The sequence below is a fragment of the Haplochromis burtoni genome, unplaced genomic scaffold, assembly GCF_018398535.1.
Source record: "Haplochromis burtoni strain Fernald_Lab_line unplaced genomic scaffold, NCSU_Asbu1 Contig_344, whole genome shotgun sequence".
NCBI classification, from domain to species: domain Eukaryota; kingdom Metazoa; phylum Chordata; class Actinopteri; order Cichliformes; family Cichlidae; genus Haplochromis; species Haplochromis burtoni.
The window spans coordinates 77,226-98,105 of NW_024582705.1; the positions used below are offsets into that span (position 1 = coordinate 77,226).

General features: G+C 38.0%; 4 protein-coding genes across 7 annotated transcripts; 3 read left to right on the forward strand and 1 right to left on the reverse strand.

Annotated features, from left to right (window-relative positions):
- The first annotated feature begins 312 nt into the window (after positions 1-312).
- enoph1 (enolase-phosphatase 1) lies at positions 313-4,116 on the forward strand. The gene is made up of 6 exons (XM_005949835.2): positions 313-663; positions 1,642-1,743; positions 2,040-2,242; positions 2,411-2,543; positions 2,761-2,884; positions 3,195-4,116. The coding sequence occupies exons 1-6, from the start codon at positions 580-582 to the stop codon at positions 3,332-3,334; spliced, it is 786 nt and encodes a 261-aa protein (XP_005949897.1). The 5' UTR covers positions 313-579; the 3' UTR covers positions 3,335-4,116.
- Positions 4,117-4,799: 683 nt separating this feature from the next.
- On the forward strand, positions 4,800-11,460 carry hnrnpd (heterogeneous nuclear ribonucleoprotein D). 3 transcript variants are annotated; one of them, XR_001335831.2, is made up of 9 exons: positions 4,800-5,344; positions 6,785-6,953; positions 7,309-7,470; positions 7,579-7,710; positions 8,919-9,015; positions 9,376-9,531; positions 9,615-9,708; positions 10,056-10,157; positions 10,958-11,460. XR_001335831.2 is itself a non-coding variant. In XM_014330123.2 (8 exons), the coding sequence occupies exons 1-7, from the start codon at positions 5,178-5,180 to the stop codon at positions 9,680-9,682; spliced, it is 951 nt and encodes a 316-aa protein (XP_014185609.1). In that variant the 5' UTR covers positions 4,800-5,177; the 3' UTR covers positions 9,683-9,708; positions 10,056-11,460. The 3 variants fall into 3 exon arrangements, 2 of the variants coding, with proteins under 2 accessions (XP_014185609.1, XP_014185610.1); XM_014330123.2 differs by having other exon boundaries at positions 10,056-11,460; XM_014330124.2 differs by lacking the exon at positions 10,056-10,157.
- si:ch73-234b20.5 (uncharacterized protein LOC449923 homolog) lies at positions 11,280-13,831 on the reverse strand. 2 transcript variants are annotated; one of them, XM_014330125.2, is made up of 4 exons: positions 13,698-13,831; positions 13,268-13,349; positions 12,716-12,886; positions 11,280-11,853 (listed from the first exon to the last, which is right to left on the reverse strand). In XM_014330125.2, the coding sequence occupies exons 2-4, from the start codon at positions 13,268-13,270 to the stop codon at positions 11,716-11,718; spliced, it is 312 nt and encodes a 103-aa protein (XP_014185611.1). In that variant the 5' UTR covers positions 13,271-13,349; positions 13,698-13,831; the 3' UTR covers positions 11,280-11,715. The 2 variants fall into 2 exon arrangements, with proteins under 2 accessions (XP_014185611.1, XP_005949898.1); XM_005949836.3 differs by having other exon boundaries at positions 13,268-13,307; positions 13,698-13,812.
- Positions 13,832-15,597: 1,766 nt separating this feature from the next.
- Positions 15,598-20,602, forward strand: mat2al (methionine adenosyltransferase II, alpha-like). Its single transcript, XM_005949838.3, has 9 exons — positions 15,598-16,001; positions 16,935-17,012; positions 17,407-17,529; positions 17,630-17,742; positions 18,479-18,622; positions 18,732-18,950; positions 19,044-19,226; positions 19,347-19,480; positions 19,560-20,602. Exons 1-9 carry the CDS (start codon positions 15,926-15,928, stop codon positions 19,660-19,662), a joined length of 1,173 nt encoding a protein of 390 aa, XP_005949900.1. The 5' UTR covers positions 15,598-15,925; the 3' UTR covers positions 19,663-20,602.
- The last annotated feature ends 278 nt before the right edge of the window (positions 20,603-20,880 follow it).

A 20,880-nucleotide genomic window follows, 5' to 3' on the forward strand; every position in this document is an offset into this window, starting at 1 on the left:
GTTAATGATCAGTTAACAGGTGTGCCTTATACTACTACCTCTGCATTACAGTGTTGCTCTGGCATAGTTTCAGTATTGCTGTTGTAGGACAAATAAAAGACTTTCATATAAAATAGCCCCCTGTTGTCTTCGCACATTTCTTTATACTGGCATAAATGTTAACCAATAAATAATACCAAATGCAAAACATGCTTTCATTTAATAAAATGGCACAGACAAGTAAACTGAGTGTTGGAATATCGATTTTAAATAACGTTTTAAACAAATAAACAAATTCTTATTGTTGTTTTACTTGTTGTTCATTATTAAGGTACCGCCGCCTACTGGCGTGGAGTCTGAACTGACGGAGCTGGCCATGTGTGCATATTACTGCCCTGTTTGTTAGCTGTGAAGTGACTGCTAGTTAGTGGCTTACCACCAGATAAATTTGTTAGCGCGTGCATAATCTGTAGTCTGCTTGATCTGTTAGTCTTGTAAAAACAGCGAGGACCGGGTCCAGCCTGGTTCTTCCACCGCGGTGCTGCTAATTAGTAAGCTAACGTCAGCTAACAAGAGCCGTTGCAGACTCACCCAGTAAAAATGGCCACTGTTTCTATTCCTGCCTGCAGTAGTGCCCTGCTGCTCGACATTGAAGGCACCACCACACCGATTACATTTGTGAAGGTAAGCAGCGTGAAATGCAATGCAAACGAAGTCTGCACGGTTGTGCGGCTATGCTAACAGCTGCCTGTCACCGGTAGCACACATCTAAACCAACAAAACTTCACAGGGTCTCTCTATCTCCTGAATATAATGCAATTTTATTGATTTGCTTCTACAAATGTCTATATTTGCTTTATATAACCAGAAATACCGTTTGACAACGAACACACCTAACGCTGCGTTCATGTCACACAAGAAGTGTTGTAATTAGCAGTTTCATGTAATGTTTTTACTTTCATGGAAGCCTCTTTGCTTTGTGTCTTAGAATACGGAAGTGCGTTAGAAATAGACATGGACATGTGAAGTCACCATTCACAATGCTCATCAACATTGAGCTACACACTGTTCGGTTTTTCAAGAGCTACATTGAACCACATTTGCGTAGGTTAAAAAAAACTCCTCTCTGGGTAGGCAAATGTCTGTGCAAACAGACACAACAGCTGTACCATAAATGAAGGAAAAGGCTTTTAAAACAGGAATCAATAAACATTGTTCTGTTGGTATTTTCCAACTAGAGAGACTGAATTAGAGCCTAAGCATAAGATCTCTAAGAACAACATGGTGATTTAACAATCCCATTTTCAAGTTCATCGGCTTTCCAACACCGGAAACAATCACATTTCTCTAACGTTTGTTGTATGTTGTTATTTATTTACTCATGTATGCTACCTGACTGCTCGGATCAGCTGGTTGTTGTTTGTTTGTAAGTCCTTGTAAGGCCCCCTGGTGGACAAACTATGGACATCAACTCTGGTTGAAGGATGTTTCTCTCATCTCTTCTGTAGTTTCTGTTATTAAAATTAAAATTTATTCGCTGCTATAAATACGGATTGGCAGATAGGTGATATCGATCTGCTGACAAATCACTCAGGCTCTAGTGTGGGTTTTATGTTTTATTTATTTATTTTTGCTGTCACGTGTCCATATTTTCATTTCTAGGATATCCTTTTTCCGTACATCAAAGAGCATCTTGAGGATTACCTGTCCACTCACTGGGAAGAAGACGAGTGCAAACAAGATGTTCATCTACTAAAGAAACAGGTAGCTAGCAAACATGTTTTTAAGTGTGATTCCCTACTGGAAGAATGAAATCCAGGCTGTTACTCAGCCTGGCAGGAATGCAGTTTGTTATTTATCAGCAGCTAATGAACAAAGGAGGGAAAACCTTTATTTGGGTACTGAAGAATTCTTACATATTCAGCTTCTATCCTTTATTTTCTGAATTGCTTGCCTTTTTTTTTTATTTATGAATATTGACATACCTGTTTTAATCCACCAAGTAAACCAGGGAACATGCCTTAGTGCTCTTTTAACAAAAAGGCTGACTGTCACGGCAGATTGAAGAGGACATGAAACAGAACCGGGCGTGTCCTGTGCACACTGTGGACCAGACAGTTCACACAGATGAGGAGAAGGCCATTAGGGAAGTAGTAGAAAATGTTCTGTGGCAGATGGCAGCAGACAGGAAGTCCACAGCGCTCAAACAGTTTCAGGGTCACATGTGGAGGTCAGCTTATGCATCTGGGAGAATCAAAGGCGAGTAAGTACACTGATCATTTTCCTCACTTTTGAAATTCATATACGCTTTTACTCGGGTTTGGGTCATAATTTGGTTTGTTTGTCAGAAGTAGAGATAACCCGCCACCGCCACCCCACAAAAACATAATAATAAGCTGCTTTTTTTTCCCCCATCCCTTTTTAAAATCAGGGTCTATCAGGATGTAGTTCCATCTATCAGAACATGGAGAGCACGTGGCCTGAAAGTCTACATCTACTCTTCTGGAAGCGTGGAGGCACAGAAACTTCTATTTGGATACTCTGTTGAAGGAGATCTTCTAGAAGTTTGTTCCACTTTCCTACTTTAGTGCAAACACAACCTTTGCTTACACATAGTTTCTATTTTTATTTTATTTAATTTTGTTTATTATTTTTTTATAAGAAGGTAACATTTTTGTATTGGAGGAGCTGTTAATGGCTAAAACAAATTGTAAGCTCTTGTTGTTTTTGTTATTGATATTGTCTAATCTGATGGTTTGATTTTTTTTTTTTTCCCCCCAGTTATTTGACGGTCACTTTGACACCAGTATAGGGGCTAAAGTGGACGCAAAGAGCTATGAGAGAATTGCAGAGAGGATTGGCTGTCAGCCTGAGGAAATCACATTCCTGACAGACGTCACCCGGGGTAAGTATGTTAGCAATGATAATATTCTCCGTTTGGTCTGGTGTTTGTCTGCTAGTAAGATAACATAAAGACTACCAGGATGAATAGATCGGTGGGACGAAGGCAGTGATCGGCAAAGTGAGGCTTTGTGAAACACTGAAATGTTCAAAGTAGTCGTTTTGTGTTGAGGTTTTGAATCCGTCTGACACCCGTCTTCAAAGAGACTCCTATTGGCCACTTCTGTTTATTGTCACGTCTTGATAATAATATTCTGTTAAGGGCAAAAAACTGTGTACTTTCTTTTTTAACGTGACTGCATTTGTCATTGCAGAGGCCAAAGCTGCAGAAGAAGCCGGCATTAATGTTGTGGTGGTGGTCAGGCCTGGAAACATGGAGCTGACAGATGAGGAGAGGGGCCATTATAACCTCATTACCTCCTTTAGCCAACTTCAGCTTACAGGACATGCTTAACAACGTGCGTAGACGGATGACTTCGTGATGACCTCTCCTCTTATTTTGCCCCCACCTTTTTTGCAATTCTAGTGTTTTATTGTTTTGGGGGGTTTTTTTCTTCCACATTGATGGGTAACGAGGGACTGGCGATGCTGCTGGGACTGCTGGCAATCAATGGGGCTGATTATGAAATTCCAGTCTTTAAAGGTGGCTCACTATCCAGTTCTTTCAGGATGCTTTTCTCATCAATACAAACGGATGCACCAAGCATTATAGGAACACAAATGGGACTTCAATGTCATTGGACCATTTGATTGAATGGGAAGCTGTTGCTTTACATTTACAAGCCTGGAGGAAACTGCACATGACATGTGAGACTAGCTTTTTACCTTTTAGATTAACTGTATTTGACTGCCACTCTCCAAATGTATATGCGTGAACTGTATTTCTTAACCATTTTGTAAATGTTCATGTACCATTTTCCTTCCTCTCTACCCAAACAAATGTGTCGCAGACGTATGAAGTCCTGTGCAGTGAGTGAACTGTCTCGTTTTAGAAAGTATAATTACAGTATAGATGCACTCAGCAGAATGAGAGTCTCCATTTGAAACTTTGTTTGAATGTCTTAATTAATCCCCCTCACAGGTGATGGTGTCTATTTAAATGTGCCATACTTGTTGTTCATTTGTAATGTTGATCTTGGGAAGTGAAAATACTGAAACATTGCCAGACTTTGTGTGAAACATTGTTGGTATTATTCAGGAAATGGACTTCTAATAAATGCCTTGTCTCCCCCAGAAGCCTGACTTCTTCTTCTTCTTCAGTCCAAACTGTTTTTAAAAAGTGCTTCCAAATTGAACGGTAAGGATTACAAATGGCTAAACCACAAAAAAGAAAGGAAAACAAAAAACCCTTAAAGGTGCAATTTAAAATTGGTGCTTTGATAAGTAGCTTGTGTCAACATAACACTGGTTTGTCCCAATAGGTAAGTGATTTTAACAAGCAGCAGAAACATGCGTCTTCAGAAAACCTTGAAGTTTTGCTCAAGATTACTTAAAAACTGACAAAAGTCTGGCTCCTTGGAAGAAAAATATAAATAAATGAGGGGTGAGACTTTTGCACAGTATTGTAGTCATGACATTAATTAATTAATCAATTTTAGGACTGTTAGATTCTGCATCTTATGATATTCTTTAACATGCTGATGGGTGGGTTGGTTATTTGATTCATCAATCATGATGAATCTACTTTTTGTCTTTGGTGTATTATTGACCAAAAATTTGTTCAGAGTATAAATTACTAACTGAAAAATGTCTTTTACATAATTCTGCTTTTTGGTTTGCTCTGTTCCTTACTTTTTGCCTCAATTATTTCCTTTTTTTCATCTGTATTTTTGCAAACGGCTCTACAAAAAAGAGGGAATTAAGCCCAAAATGTACTATTTGTTACATAAAGAAGGGGGCGCGGTCTAGCTTTCACGTCGGTTTGACAGCCGTTTTTAACCGACGAAGAAGAAGATGACGGCGACGAAAACAAAGCGACGCTCATAAGTCCCCTCTCAATATTATCGTAACTTCAACCTAATTTTTTTTCATACCGAGCGTTGTTTTCTCCAAATTCATACTAACCCCACATTGGATTCACGTAACCCAACCAGTTAGCTTGTTCTAACTAGCGACGGACATTTTATTTAACAGCATATGATATCAAAATATTAGCCAGCGACTAGCCTGTCATCAGTTAGCTGACAGAAGCCAGACAGTTAGCTTAGCTCCAGCAGAGATATCTGACGTAGCTTTGAGTTCAGAGCCCTTTAGGGGTGAAGCTTTAGTTTAAGTCTTGTTCCAGAAAAACCCGAAACATGTCGGATGATTATGAATTAAGCGACGACCCGAACATGATGAGAATGGAGGAGGATGGAGAGGCGAACAGTGACGACCCGATGTCAGCAGCGGGGGACTGTGGCCTTATGGGGGGCGAGGCCGAAGGATCAAGGATCGACGCCAGTAAAAACGAGGAGGATGAAGGGTATGGTGAAGGGTGGATAGACTCAGGTTCACTGTTGATAATCGAAAAGATGCTGTAGCTGCAGGACCGGATTTTTGCAGGACCTGGCATTGTTATTGTTGGGTACTACTTTATTCATTAAGAGGGGTGATTATTTTAACAAACATTCATAAACTAAACATTACACTAGAACGATTTCCGAGGTGTTTGAGTGTTACCGGTTTGCTATTTTAAAAGTTTGGGTTTTAAAAGGAAATGTTAGACTAAAGTAAGTGATATTTTCAAATATCATTTACTTTTGAATGTTTGTTATTATTTTCAGTTTTCAGTTTAGAAAAACAGCTTTTCCTGTTGTTCAGAAAATCAAAGTATGGATGCATATACAGAGTATTGGTTTGTTATTGTCCTGTGGTGTGACAGAAAATGATGCAAAGAATAGGGTGAAGTATAGGCAGATTATCCGTTTTAGCGACGTCCAATGGGAGCACTAAAAAGAAGATTGCATTAGATTACCAATCATTGATATTGGCTAATAATTAGCAAATGTTTAAGTGTTGGCAATATCAATCAAAAGTGGAGCTAATGGTTCCAAAATTGTATGAAGAGCATACATTACATTGCAGGATTTTTGTTTCCCTTTTTAGAAAAGGTGGGAAATAAAACCCAAAATAAAGTCACAAGACTTACAAAATATATATATCGCCATCAGCTGTGAGTCACAGTCCTTTTATATCAACCTGGTCACTGAATCCCTTAATTAAAAAGAATTAGAACAGGTTCAATTTAGGGAATATCTTAACATTTTATCACTGCAGTTGTAAACAAAACCATCTTTCTTGATAATAACACTGCACTGGTTGGTTGCAGGTCTACAGTACTTCACTGGTGGATTTATATGCATGGTTTTCCTTGCAATAAAGTGATTGACTGATTCTGATATAGAAAGGGGTTTTGGACTTACACCATTTAAAATTCACCATCACTTCAAAATAACAAAACAATTACCCCGCATTTCATGATTATAGTTGAATTTACTCAAGAATAAATACATTTCTCTTTATCAAATGGTCACAAACAACAGAAAGATGTTAACAGGCTTCTGTTAAGAAAGGGAACAGATTCTTTGCCCTATTTTAATATGGACAAAGCATGTTTATATGTGAAGGCCCATTTTGAGCTAGGAAAAACCCTTATATGTGTTCACATTTTGGTTGCACATAAAAGATGAAATCAGGTCCTCATTAGTCACCTAATGAATGGAGGATCTGCTGTGTTTGATATTGTATTGTCTGGATGTAAATTGATGATAAATTACTTACTAAGCAAGTTGCATAGATTACTTGTAGCAAATGAGGGGACCTTTGAGCAGCCCAGCTGTTTAAAGAAGCTTGCATAGATATCTTATAAAGCAGTCTCAACACATAGACACCACCTGCTTATTTTTGTGTGATTTGTCAACAGGAAGATGTTTGTTGGAGGCCTCAGCTGGGACACGACTAAGAAGGACCTGAAAGATTACTTTTCAAAGTTTGGGGAAGTGGTAGACTGCACGTTAAAGCTGGACCCCATGACTGGACGGTCAAGGGGTTTTGGGTTTGTGCTCTTCAAAGAACCTGAAAGTGTTGATAAGGTATTATCCTGTTCACATAAGTGGATGTGTGTGCTTTTTTTAAAATTACCAGTGAATTTGCTTTTCTAACAGACATGAACTTGCTGTGATTGTGCAGTTTCATGTCTGTGTGGGTGTTTTTTTTTTCAGTTTTATTTAATGATTAGCAGAAAATTTTCATTTTTGGCCTTTTTTTTGTCATATAGACTTAAATTAGAATGAATGTAACTATACTACTGCGCGGTTTATGAATACAACCTATAAAGTTTGAGCTCAATGATGCCCAAACAATCAAACATCCGTTCCGCTAAATCAAAATGAAAGATGAAATATTCACTTATGTACATTTTTGTCAATGGTCTATATTGCTTTACAGGTTGCCTCACAGAAAGAACATAAACTTAATGGGAAGGTGATTGACCCCAAAAAAGCCAAGGCTATGAAGAGCAAGGAGCCAGTAAAGAAGATCTTTGTTGGTGGCCTCTCTCCTGACACTCCTGAAGAGAAAGTCAGAGAGTATTTTGGTGCCTTCGGAGAGGTGAGTGACTTATGAAAATTAGATTTTGTTTGATCTTTTCTCCCACTTGTTCTGTGTGGCTCTGCAGGGCTCCTATTTGCCCATTAAATTATGTCTTAATGTGAACAGGTGGAGTCCGTTGAGCTTCCCATGGAGAACAAAACAAACAAAAGGAGAGGCTTCTGTTTCATCACATTCAAGGAGGAGGAGCCAGTAAAGAAGATTATGGAGAAAAAGTACCACAATATTGGATTAAGCAAGGTACAGTCCTTTTCTTTTAGGTCCTATATTATGTGTTTTTATTTTTCAGAATTTCCCCCCTTTTTATATGTAGAAAAAAGTCTGCGATGCATATGTTGAAAAGCTGTATGTCTTCTCTCACTCAGTCTCAAAACAGCCAGACTCCACTTATACATTTTATAGCTGATCAACCTTTTGCTTTACTGCTGCATCAAAAGGTTCGTTTATGTGACTTTGGTGTTTTAACATGATAATTATGAATCAAACTAAGGTGTTAAACACCAGAGCCACACAGCAGCGACGTGACAGCAACTAAAGCAGCCCTGTTCTTTTCAAATGTAGATAATGTGGCTAACATAATTGTTAGCTTTGACTGTATACACAGTCAAAGCTCTGGGGAAAAAGAAATGCTGAGGATAGTGACTTTGTGGAATTATTACAGACAGATTAGTAACCTTTTAAAAAGTACTGTGTGGGTGTTACTTTATATGCTTCAGTGCACTTAAACTCATCTGGCTTTCTGTTAGCATTTACATCTGTTTGCTTCTTTTCTAATCTCTGTACTCATTCAAATTTACAATAACTGTGCACTCATGGGTATATTTTTTGGATTCTGTTGTAAGACAAGAGAACTACTTTGAAACATTGACTTTAATGTGGTCCATTACTAACGGAGAGCTGTTTACCAAGAGGCTGCTCCCCACCAATGAAATTTAGATTTTTGTAACTGCAGCACTTTGTTGGACAAACTTTGCATTTATATATGTGAAAAAACAAAGATCGTGCAGACAATTTGGCTGTATTTTAAAGTAAGAGTGGTGTGCAGGGAGAAAGTTGGAAGCTACAGTGTGTCTCATTCTGGTCTGTTTGACAGCAGTATAGTGTAAATGAGCTGGGCTGCTCCTATTGGCTGCTTCTAACTGTCACTCACAGACCCTTCTTTAAAGGGGCGGATGCACAACCAATCCTAATTTAATTTAAAGCTACAGACACTGAAATTGAAATGTGTGTGTGTGTGTGTATACATATATAGATATATATGTATATAGATAGATAGATAGATAGATAGATAGATAGAGATAGATATATATGTATATAGATATATATGGAGAGAGAGAGGGATTTATGTATATATATACATATAAAATGTGTACGAACATGGAAGACTTGTGTGAATTTGTGGTGAATTATGGGACCTTAATTTGACTTAATCTGGTAATTTCTTATAGTGTGAAATAAAAGTGGCGATGTCTAAGGAGCAGTACCAACAGCAGCAGTATTGGGGTGGCAGAGGAGGATATTCATCTAGGTCTCGGGGAAGAGGTGGTGAGTGTAGACTGTTTTGCATAACTTCTTGCAGGTAAAGATATTTATAAAGCTTACTTGTACAAACTGTGCAAAAAAGTGTTTTCTGTTCTTAAAGATAACAAAGCTTTCTCCTCTGCTAGGCTTGTTATGTAAATGTGATGGTAAAACAGTAATTAAAAAACAAACAAACTAAAAACACACACATACAAAATTCTTAACTGTTTTACATTTCTGGGATGTAAATCACAAAATTAGCAGTTAAGTCTGCTCTCAATCTAACAGTCTGATTTAATAACAGAAGATGAGGTTTGACAGTTTCGTTTTTAGTTTGAAACACAGGTCAGTTTATGTCAACTTGGTGTCTGTTTTTTGTTTCAGGCCCAAATCAAAATTGGAACCAGGGTTATGGCAACTACTGGAATCAAGGCTATGGAAATTATGGCAACTATGGTTACAGTAATCAAGGCTATGGAGGATATGGTGGCTATGATTACTCTGGTTACAACAACTATTATGGCTATGGTGACTACAACAGTGAGTATAGTTTTACGGCCAGTTTTTTTCTACTTTTGAAACATTACAAACGTGTGAAATTCCCACTTTGTTCACATGTGCAGATCAATCTGGTGGTTATGGCAAGTCGCCACGACGTGGTGGTCACACGAACAGTTACAAGCCGTATTAATAGGGGAAACCCTCCTCTTGAAATAGGTATGTAATAGTACATATATACTTTTTTGCTTTTAAACTTAAAGTAGTTTTATATTTACTTTGATGTTTGGTAACATTATGCATAATTTCCTCCATAAATTTCTTTTTCTCAGCACCCTGAAGTGCTTTACAGTAGTGGTAACATAGAGGCTACGCTCTTGTGGCGATTATTTTAACAGCCGGCTTCTGCTGCCTCTTTTGCATCTTCTCTTTTTTTTTTAAACTGTAAAGTTAACAGGTAATGTACTGCTACTACAGTAAATGGATGCCAAAGTTAAGGATGTGCAAGGAAACAGAAGGAAGTATGTTGTCTCCTAACTCTGACATACCTTGTTTGTACCTGCCAGCGGAGCTTCCTTGCAGGCCATGAGCTGACTCCCAGATACTCTCAGGGCCCGCTCAATGCGGACCGGGTATGAGAAGCATACGCTCTCGAATGCTGCCATTTGGTATGGTCTTCCAACATCCTGTATCAGCATTTCTAAACTAAACAATATGGGACACGTCCAGCTTTGTCATCTTTCTTTCAATTTTTTAATTTCTTTGCAATTGTTTGTAATGTAAAACGTAAAATATACATATGTAATTGTCATTTTTTACAGGCCCTTACTCCCCCACAAGTAATAATTATAAATCTGAAAAAATAACTTTGTTTTTTAAAGGATACATACAGCTTTCTCTGGACTTTCCAGTTCCTAATGTTAATATATGCATCCCTAATCTTAATTAAAATGCTTGTTTCTTTATTTAGCTCTTGTAGCCAGTAGTCCATGAGCTAAAACCTGGTTCGTATTTGGACTCTACTGTGCTGGGGGATAAAGTGCTTTAATTTGTGTACATGTATTGTTCTGTTTTGTGTTACTCACAGCGATGGAAAAGGCTCCTCCTTTTGTTAATTTTCCTGTAACAAATTTTCCTCTTATAACCTTTGGTAAAATGAGAAGAATCAAAGTGTCACTACATCTCCAGAAAATTTGCATGTAATGCTTTCTTTAATGTGTATTTTTGACCAATCTGAACATTTCTTCCATTTAGTATTTTGGCTTTGACTTCTTCAATTTAATGCACTTCAAGATCTCTAGCTTAACTTTCTAACTTTTTATGTAATATGTTAAAATAATCAGTTTGGTTTTTTTCTTATAGTTTTTTTATTACATTGGACATTATAAACACAGGGGATTCCTATTGTTTTGCAATCTTACCCTCTTTGTTTGTCTATAGCTGATTTATTGTTGTTTGTTTTTCATAGGTTTCAGAGTGATGAAAGTCTACCGTGCGCTGTTGGAGCCTTGGCCAGAGAGATGATGGCATCCAGCAAAGATTACTTAGCTTCTTCAATTACTAGACAGTAATTGAAGAACACCGAGACCTACAGTACATTTTCTCCTATACCTACTGAGTATTTCATTGTTATGCATTTATTTGGATTGCTGCAATGTTTGATCAGTTTGCTTTCCTCATCCCTTCGTTTTTTGTACTTATGTCCAAATGCTAACTTGTGAACTGCTTCATATATTCCATGACTGAAATGTAACATTGGTTGGAACAAATCACTCACATATTCAGTAATGTGGTAGCAAAGATACAAAATGTGTTATTACAATTCATTATCTTTATCATAGTCATCAATCATATATTAAATATGTTATTACAGAGTTTGACAGTCATAAACATACAATATATATACAGTGTATTGGACATGAAGAAATGCGACAAATAAAAATAAACACATTTGAATTTCTGTTCCATTAATAGAGTGGTTTTATGTCACACATGTAAGACTGTTGGAGTGTTAAAGTATTTCAGCTAACTTCATATCACTTCAATCTCTGCTGCCCTCAATTTCTTTTTCACATTATGTTGTCACAAAATAACATAATCAACAATCATTAGCCCTTTAAATTTACATGTCTTTGCTTAAGCTGAAGTGATCACTTGCAAGAGTAATTCAAATGCCGGTAAGCGCCATGTTTGTAGCTTTCAGCCTTGAGTAGGTAAACGTGGAATTTATATAACTTTTGTGGCAGCAAGGATGATGAGGATGATGATGATCAGCACAATCACACCGATTAGGATCATCATTTTAACATTTTTCCACCAGTATTTTCTGGCCACCCTTGTGGATGTTCTCTGGAATGAGTCAGCCTGAAAAGAAAAAAAACCTGCCAAATTAAACCCTGATATTTGAGGAAGCACATGCGTCGTTTAAAGACAAGCAATCTCCAGAAGCCCTATAAAGCATCAACCATTTGCAAGCTTTAGAGATGAACACGAGGGTTTCTGATTGAGTGATTACAAAGTGATGAAGAATGATGAATGGATAATTAAAACAGGAACCCTAAAATATTAGAAGAGCAAACTGAGTCTTTGTTGCCCAAGGATGGTTACATGTATTGCAAAGATGTAAATGTGCATGAAATACTGAAATATTAAGTATCTAGTGAGAACAAGTTACCATACATATATAAATAATTGAGATGAAATAGATACTAAACTAAAGGGGTGACCGCAGTAGTGTATAACTGTTTAAACATCCTAGCTAAAAGTAACAATAAAACATTTAAAAGTGGGTGAGCGGTAAAAAAGAAATGTAGTTGAATAGCTGAAACAGGTAGCAATGTGTGGGTTATTTTACAAATTTGGTCTGTAAATGAAAGCAAAAGAAAACAAAGGTTTATAGGGGAACTGGAAACTGCTAGGGACGTTTCCCTAATCAGACAACAAACTATAAAGGTTAGGAAACTGCTTTAGTGTCAAATAAGGCATTTTATTATGACTATATGTATCAGGAGCAGGATTTTCTTTTTAAATCTCAACCCGTCTAGTTACAAACATACCATACTATCCCCAGAAATCATGAAATCACTCAAAGTATCTGAAAGCTTTACTTTATGAACAAAAAGCATAAATATGCTTTGTAGCACAGCTAAACATAATATCTTCATATATGATAAAAGATAAAATGGCTTCAAGCTTCTTCCTAAAAGGCCCACGATCGGATACTTACAGACGCCTGCAGGTCATCCGTCTTGCCAATCAGATCATCTAATCTGTCGCCTCTCTCCAGCACTTTGTTGATGTTGTCTGTCAGAATAACTTTAACCTCATTTACCTGACCTTGCACTTGGTCAAGCTTAGAGGCCGGAACAGCGGGAGTTGGCTGAGAATGTTGGTCAGCCTGTGAAAAATGGTGGAAATTGATTCACTTTTAGTGCTGTTGGTCCCTTATCCAAACATTTACTACCATGTGTATGCTACTACAGGTCTGCCGGGCAAATGGCGGTGCTACAGTCCCTGTATAAGTTATTTCTAAGAACCAAACCTTACTTCCTGCAACTGTGCTAACAGGAAAAAGTGCTGTCAAGTGTCGGTAAGTTTACCAAGGCCTGTGTCACTGCCAGATGAGCACCATTGTCACAAAGTAAATTTTACTTTCAAAATTTTGATACGGGATTGCTCAATAATGTCAAGATTGACATCAAGTCACCCTCAGTCATCAATAGAAGAGCAGTATATTAGGCAAAAATGAAGTTATAGTCTAAAAATAACATCGACTTACCATAGCAACACTGTTTCCTGGTTAAAACAGCAAAATCCAGCTTCGAACAAAAAAAGGAAATCTTCAGACGAGTTCAGTCCAACTAATTTAATAAACAAACATAGAGATCTGTGTTTCGGGTCATACAGCAAAAGCTGGACAAACGTTTCCTGAAGGTTGCACCTCTTCACAGTTACTTATTAACTAACAGTTGCCGCAATCAAAGTCTCACTGTTTTACCAGAACAAGTCGCCATCACCAGAGAGAACTAAATTTAGTCGAACATGAACATGCAGTACTTTCATTTCCTGCTTTTGAGGAACTAGGCCGCTATATGATCACTACATAAGAGCAAAAACAGCCACCCTGTTTAGTTATTACAGACAAAGAAGATTGAAGTTAAGCTGGTAAATAAGTGTCTACTGGTTTTAGTTCTGTGTGGTTTACATACCATCAGCTGTCAGAGTGGTAAATGCAGGCCAGTGTTGAGCTGATATGTCTGGGCAAAGTACTCTGTGTTTGCGGCAGAGGGATATTTGCAAGGCAATAAAGGGGTGTATTCACTCGGTTGCTCCACTTCATTTCCTCATCCTGTGTTGTGCAGTTTGTTATTTCACCAGTGTAGCAGCCCACACATGACAGTTTCAAAGTTCTGTTGTGAAATTATGCTTCATTCTAACATATTCAAGCGTCGGTTTAGTGCAGGTTAGCCCCTTTTTATGTAATTACTGGAAAACTTTTGAAAATATGTTATATAAAACAGGTCACAAGACGCACTATTTACCAGTGTCTGTAAGCTGTCTCATCAATGTATCATATCTATTTCTGGTCATTTTTGCATGGCCTTTGCCTTTTTAAATCGTCTTCGGTGATTCAGAAATAAAGCTGCAATATGGGATACAAGTTGAATATTATTTTAACAATATAACCGTTAGATTAACACAGTGGGTTAGCCTGCGGGGGTTGGATATGTTATGTGTGTAGGTTTTGTATGTCTTGTTTTCACACCAAATTGTGCTTCATTTACAGTTTTTTTTTTTTTACTGTTTCAGCTTTCTTCCCCCACAGTGCAACACAGTAGTGTTTGTGTGCATGTGTGTTCATTTGTGTGTCATTTTTCTGCTGAAAGGACAAGGAATAACTGAAGATTGTGTAGCAGTCAAAGAAAAATAAAGCATTAGTAACACATAAATACTGAAGCCATTCAACCATTAATTCTATTTACTGAGCTCAGGATGTACTTCTCTAATAAAGAGGATCTGGGTGTGAGTTGTGGGAACTGATCATTGAGAGGGAGAATGCTTGCCAAATACTAACAGTAGCTGTGGATTACTGAAGTGGAAATAATAAAGACAAATCTTTAAGTGTGCATCAATGCTGGCTTGCTTGAAGTCACTGGTACAAAAAAGGTAGCCTTAGGCTGAAAGGGAGTGGACAGATACAGGTTGGTTACTTGCCAGATGAAGTAATGGGTAGGACTGCAAACTGAGGGGTAAAGGGAAGCAGGTGTGTGAATGGGTGTGGCTACAGATCATGGGTTAGTGCAGATAAGTGAATCAGGTGACTGGGTGAGGAGCAAAGTCTGATGGCATCTGGTGGACAGATGGAGAACACCGGAGAGGAGCTAAAAGAGTGAATACTACAAGTCTTATTACAAGTCTTTGCATCACTAAACATTATGTTTCTTTTCTTTAATATGAAGCATTAAAAAAAAGTTGTATCCATGGTCTTAATAGGCTTATCCAGCTACAATCACAATGCAAGCAAGTATTCATAATTAGTTGAGTTACACACAGTAAGAGATTTGAGTAAATTGCCTCTGTGTATTTCTCTTTGGAGCGCATGCTTTTATAGAACCAGCGTTTTGTCTGTAGTTTTATTATTACATGATGAACAATTAATCTAGAAAACGTGGCTCTAGAAAACTTTACATTGGGGCAAAGAGGTCTAGGCAGTGTCGCACATGAAGTGAAGTAGTAAAAATCCCCTTTATGCAAATGGAGTCAACAAAATATCCACAAAAACACTTTAAAACGATTTATTCTAATATAATCTCTTCTAAGAAAACAAACCCGATTTTTTTTAGGTAGGTAAGTTAAAACAGTTAGTTTTTAAAAGTAACTTTTAAGGACATAAAAGTGTAAGTGGGGGGTGGGTTCAGCTGGTGGGCACCTGTAGATCCGCCCCTGCCCTGTTAAGTGGCTCAGTCTAAATATATTCCATATAATTTTAGAAGCTGGGAATGTGTTTTCTAAAAAAGTCTTCATTTGTTAGCCCAAAGCTGTGAGATACATGGAGTGGGAGTGACAAGTTCAATATAAAAAAGAAAATGCGTCCCAACAGTGCCATCTTGCGGCTGCCCGAGCTTGCAAACATTCCTTCTTCAGCCATTACAGCTGTTGCCAGATCCTGAAACGGAAATTACTTCTACGGTGTGCTGATGTATCATGTTTTCCTGCACGACTACTGATGAAGGGTTTCATCAGTTGCTTTCTGGAGTTTCTAAATCACAGTTATCTTCAACCTTCAGAGTTAATCATTGCTTTATATAATCGGCGCCGGCGAACATCACAGGCAGCTTTCACTTTATAAAGCAAACCTACATCGGTACGATTGCCCTTTGCTTCATTTTGACCCGCTGAATTCAACTTTTCTGCAGCGACTGTCGACGAGCAGAAGATGAACCAAGGTAGCGGAACCCGCAGCGGGAAGACTTTCCTGTTCACGTCGGAGTCTGTTGGAGAAGGACACTCCGGTAGGCTAATGTGCTGTACTCATGTCTCACAGTGTAACGAACAATGCCCAGCTAGACATTCACACATGGATGTATCAGAGACACTTGGACATGTCTGGACATGCACACATACATTGTCTGTCCTTGTAACTCACCACAGCCGTGATGTTAGCAAACTACACAAGTGTATGGAAGAGAATTTTACTCAAAACTGATATTGGGGGCAAATAATGATGATCAATTAACACTTCAGTTATTTCCGTTAAATGAGAATATGAATGTTAAAATATTCAAAAATTTATTTTTGCGGCAGAATAATTAAATTTTATATCCTAAATTCAATTTTTTAAAAATATAAATAAAATGAGAACCTTAAATAATTAAGATGTTTTTTTATAACTAACATAATATGAAATATAATTTAAACCAAAATTGAAATTAAATATGCAAATTGCCAAAAATGTGACATAAAAAGTTATTTAGAATAGTTTTAATATTTAAACAAGATTGAAGCTTCAATACTAAACATACTCTAAACATCTTTGGAAAAAAAAAGAAAAGAAAGCATGATAATCTCAAAAGGTGGGAGGAGAAAAAAAATTATTTATTGGAAAAGTTCAGCATTTTAGAAAATATGTTAAGTGGTTTTCTTGGTATGATTAAGTATACAATTATGATGCAAACTAAGCAGCTTGTAGAATCGCCTTTATTAGCAGTGACTTGAAATAATCTATGACTTAATTTTTCATCATTGTGGAGGAATTTTGACCCACACTTCTTTAATACATCGCTTAGTAAAAATAAACATTGTTATCATAGTTTATATATTATTATCCTTCTACAACATATCAGGATTCAAATTGAATACAAATCTTCAGAATGTATTTATTTTATTTCACTTTACTTTATTGTTGCCCAATTAGAATTTTTTACATACTGATTTTGTGTTCACAGATAAAATGTGTGATCAGATTAGTGATGCTGTGCTCGATGCGTACCTAAGTCAAGACCCTGACTCTAAAGTGGCCTGTGGTAAGTTTCCAGTTTTATTAGATTGGCATGATAACGTTTTCACTATTTAGTAAGATTTCCGTCAGGAATTCAACACAGAAATTCCAAATCATCTGCTATTGTTATGTGAACGAAGAGACAAGCAGTTGGAGCATGGATCGTGATGTGTCAGAACTAATAGTACTAACAGATCTTTAGAGTGAATAAAGTTCAATTAGTTTTGAATGTAGCTGCAAAGGTAGGCTAATTTGGTAACTAATAATTAAACAGTGTTTGCCTTTTAGATCAAAGTTCAGGTCAGCATTTTTCTTCTGGGTGCCTCTTGGATGACGAAATAAATGCAGTTTCAGATAACAAACCATCTTCTTCCTCTCTTCCAGAGACTCGCTCACAGTATTCGTTTCAATTTTTACAGAATGTGTGGCAAAGACTGGCATGATTTTACTAGTTGGAGAAGTAACATCCAAAGCCACGGTAGACCTCCAGACAGTCGTGCGAAACACCGTTAAGAAGATTGGCTATGATGACTCCTCAAAAGGTAAACTATGGATGAAATTGGTATTCTTTTGATTACGTGATTTTACAGAAAGATCACAGTCAAAGAGTGTTGCTGATATTTTTTCAACTGTGATGTGCAGGCTTTGACTACAAGACCTGCAATGTACTAGTGGCTCTGGAGCCGCAGTGTGCGGAGATCTCAGACTGTGTGTTCGAAGGCAGGGATCAGGAGGATATCGGTGCAGGGGACCAGGTTCAGTATTTGATTTTCAGCCACCATGTTTGAATAAGTATTTTGGAGTTGGGGCTAGGATTAGGAGGCCAATAATAAACACATTAATCCTTTTTTTTATGTTTTTGGTTCAGCAGCAAAGGCATAGGAAATTCATAAATCAACAATTTAAAGATGAAAATATTGAAAAAAGTCATAATTCTGATTGTAACTCTTTTGACATTCAAATACTGAAAACTACCCATAAGAAACGACGTCACAACTTTCATACATATTTTTGTGTAACTCTTACTGTCTCTGATCTCTTTAATGAAGTAGAACTATTTCTTCCCAAGTAAATTATTATTTACATTTTTTGCTATAATATTCATAAGAGATTAACGTGTGTGTGTGTATATCATGTAACCACAAGGAATTTCCAGTTTTTCAGAAATCGTGAATAAACTGATGATTGGCGCTACTCCCTCGCCTCCCTTTAGAATTTTTAAATGGTGTATTCACCGAAGGACTGTTTGAAAAACTTGATTTTTAGCACTAAATAAAAAATATGGAAAAGGGGGTCAAGGCATTACCTTCACTACAGGGTTTCATTTACTTGGAATGACTGTGTAAGCTTATTTGTTGAGATATTCAAGTGGCAAACCAAGCAACAACTTATTTGCAAAACACTTCATATTTTTCAGAGACATAATTTGTAAATATTTGCAATTAAAGATTTAAATACAAACTTTTATGTAACTGGCCTTTCACCCTTAAGGGCTTGATGTTTGGCTATGCCACGGATGAGACTGAGGAGTGCATGCCGTTGACCCTGCTTCTGGCTCATAAACTAAACTACAGGATGAAGGAGCTGTCGCGGAATGGAGAGTGTCCTTGGATACAGCCAGACTCCAAATCACAGGTAAGCTTTTTCACAAGGAAAATCTTGCACACTTCATCTTTTTTGTGTTTTTCCTTTAATATTATGGATGAAACTATACCCTCTCTGCTTTTTGGTTTCTCTTCTGTAGGTCACCGTGGAGTATCGAGACAACATGGGAGCCATGGAGCCCCTGCGTGTCCACACTGTGGTGATCTCAGTACAGCACAGTCCTGACATCACCTTGGAGGAGATCAGATGCAACCTAATGGAGAAGGTGGTGAAGGCTGTCATTCCTGCCAAGTACCTGGATGATAACACCATCTACCATCTGCTGCCGAGTGGGAAATTCCTTTTTGGGGGTCCACAGGTTAGGAATGACTAAAGCCTGCAGTAAATTGTGATTTTCATCCGATGTGAGGGCATGAATGATATGCCTTTGACGTTTTGTATACATCAACAGGGAGATGCGGGACTCACAGGACGTAAAATCATAGTGGATACCTACGGAGGATGGGGTGGGCACGGAGGAGGGGCTTTCTCTGGAAAGGACTATTCCAAAGTAGATCGGTCTGGAGCTTATGCAGCACGTTGGGTAGCCAAGTCACTTGTCAAGGCTGGACTGTGCAGGCGAGCTCTCGTTCAGGTGACAATCGAATGGCATTAAGGGGATCAACGTGTAAAGAAAGTATTTCACTCTTTATTCGCATCACTGTTTTTGTGTCTAACGTGTGATGATTGGTGTCCACTCTGCCATGCTCTTAAGATCTCCTATGCTATTGGTGTGAGCCATCCACTCTCCATCTCAGTGTTTCACTACGGCACATCTAACAGAGACGAAGACGAGCTGCTGCAGATCGTACAGAAGAACTTTGATCTGAGGCCTGGAGTGATTGTGAAGTATGTGCAGTTTGTCCTAGTTCCATCTGATAAAGATAAGAGATTCTTTTATTAACAGTGTAGCACTTCACTTTTACAGAGAGCTGGGACTGAAGAAGCCAATTTACCAGGCCACTGCCTGCTACGGTCATTTTGGCAGGAAGGAGTTCCCTTGGGAAAAGCCGAAGACTCTGGTGTTTTGAGTTTAGTGTTGAGTGTTTTCTAGTTGTGTCCTAGTAAAGTTCGCTTAGTGTCACAGGTGAATTTAGTAATGTCTAAATTCACCTGTTTAAATGTCTTCTCTCTGTTTAAGTGTCTCCTCATTTCTGGCTTCAAACTGCAAAAGCCGTGGCCACCACCTTTTATAACAAAGATTAATTACTATTTTTTTAATTAGAAAAAAGCAACACATTGATGTATTGTTGTATGATGGTTACTGTAAAACATCTGAAGATAAGTGTCACTTTTATACACACTGTCAAAATTCAGAATCTATATCTGTACTATACATTTATTGATTAAAAGGCTGCAATAAAAACAGACTTTTATTATAATATCATGTAACACTAATACACTAATTTGAAATACTTCAAAGATGGAGTGACCAATAAAGTATGATCTGTATCATGTAACCACCCACAAATATATACAGATACTAACCAGTCTACATATTCACTCTAAAAAAATATTGCTTTGGCTCTACCAAGTGGACATGAACATCCATCTACTTTTTCCACTTACCCAACTCCAGGTGAACTTATCCCCGACATAGGGAGACAGCCATTCACAGTCCCATTAACACCTATGTGCACGTCTTTGGACTGTAAGAGGAAGCTCGAGAAAGCATGCAGGGAAGAGGGTGAACATGCAAACTCTACACAGGAAGGCCCCAGCTGGCTCCTGGAGTCAAACCAGGACCTTCTTACTTCTTACTTAGTCCACAGTACCAACTGCCGAGCTGTCCTGGTTATGAACAGTCAAACAATCGTTTTGAGATGCATGGTGAGAACAAACAGTATACTGGCAAGGAGACGTTGTTTATTATACCCGTTGCTAAATTCCGCGAATGGACTGATAGTGATGTTCTGCAGATGCCATGCCTGGAGATGGCGCTGTTGCATCATGTGTGGGGTGGATTGACCCTTTGGCCTTGTAGCCACTCTGCTTGGTGAGTAATGTCCCCCAGAGGACATTCTTCTTGTTGATGCAAAAACATGACATACACCCACAGAGTGAACACTTACATCGGGTGTTTCCATGAAAGTGCAGCGCACAGAGAGATGAATAATACCACCATGTTGTCAGATTTCAGTCCAGAGGGGGAGTGAGTTGGAAATGTGGGGAAAAGAGAAAAACATTCATTTAGTGATACTGACTTTTAAGTTCATGCAAAACGCCCTACATTTTACCATGCAGCTAAA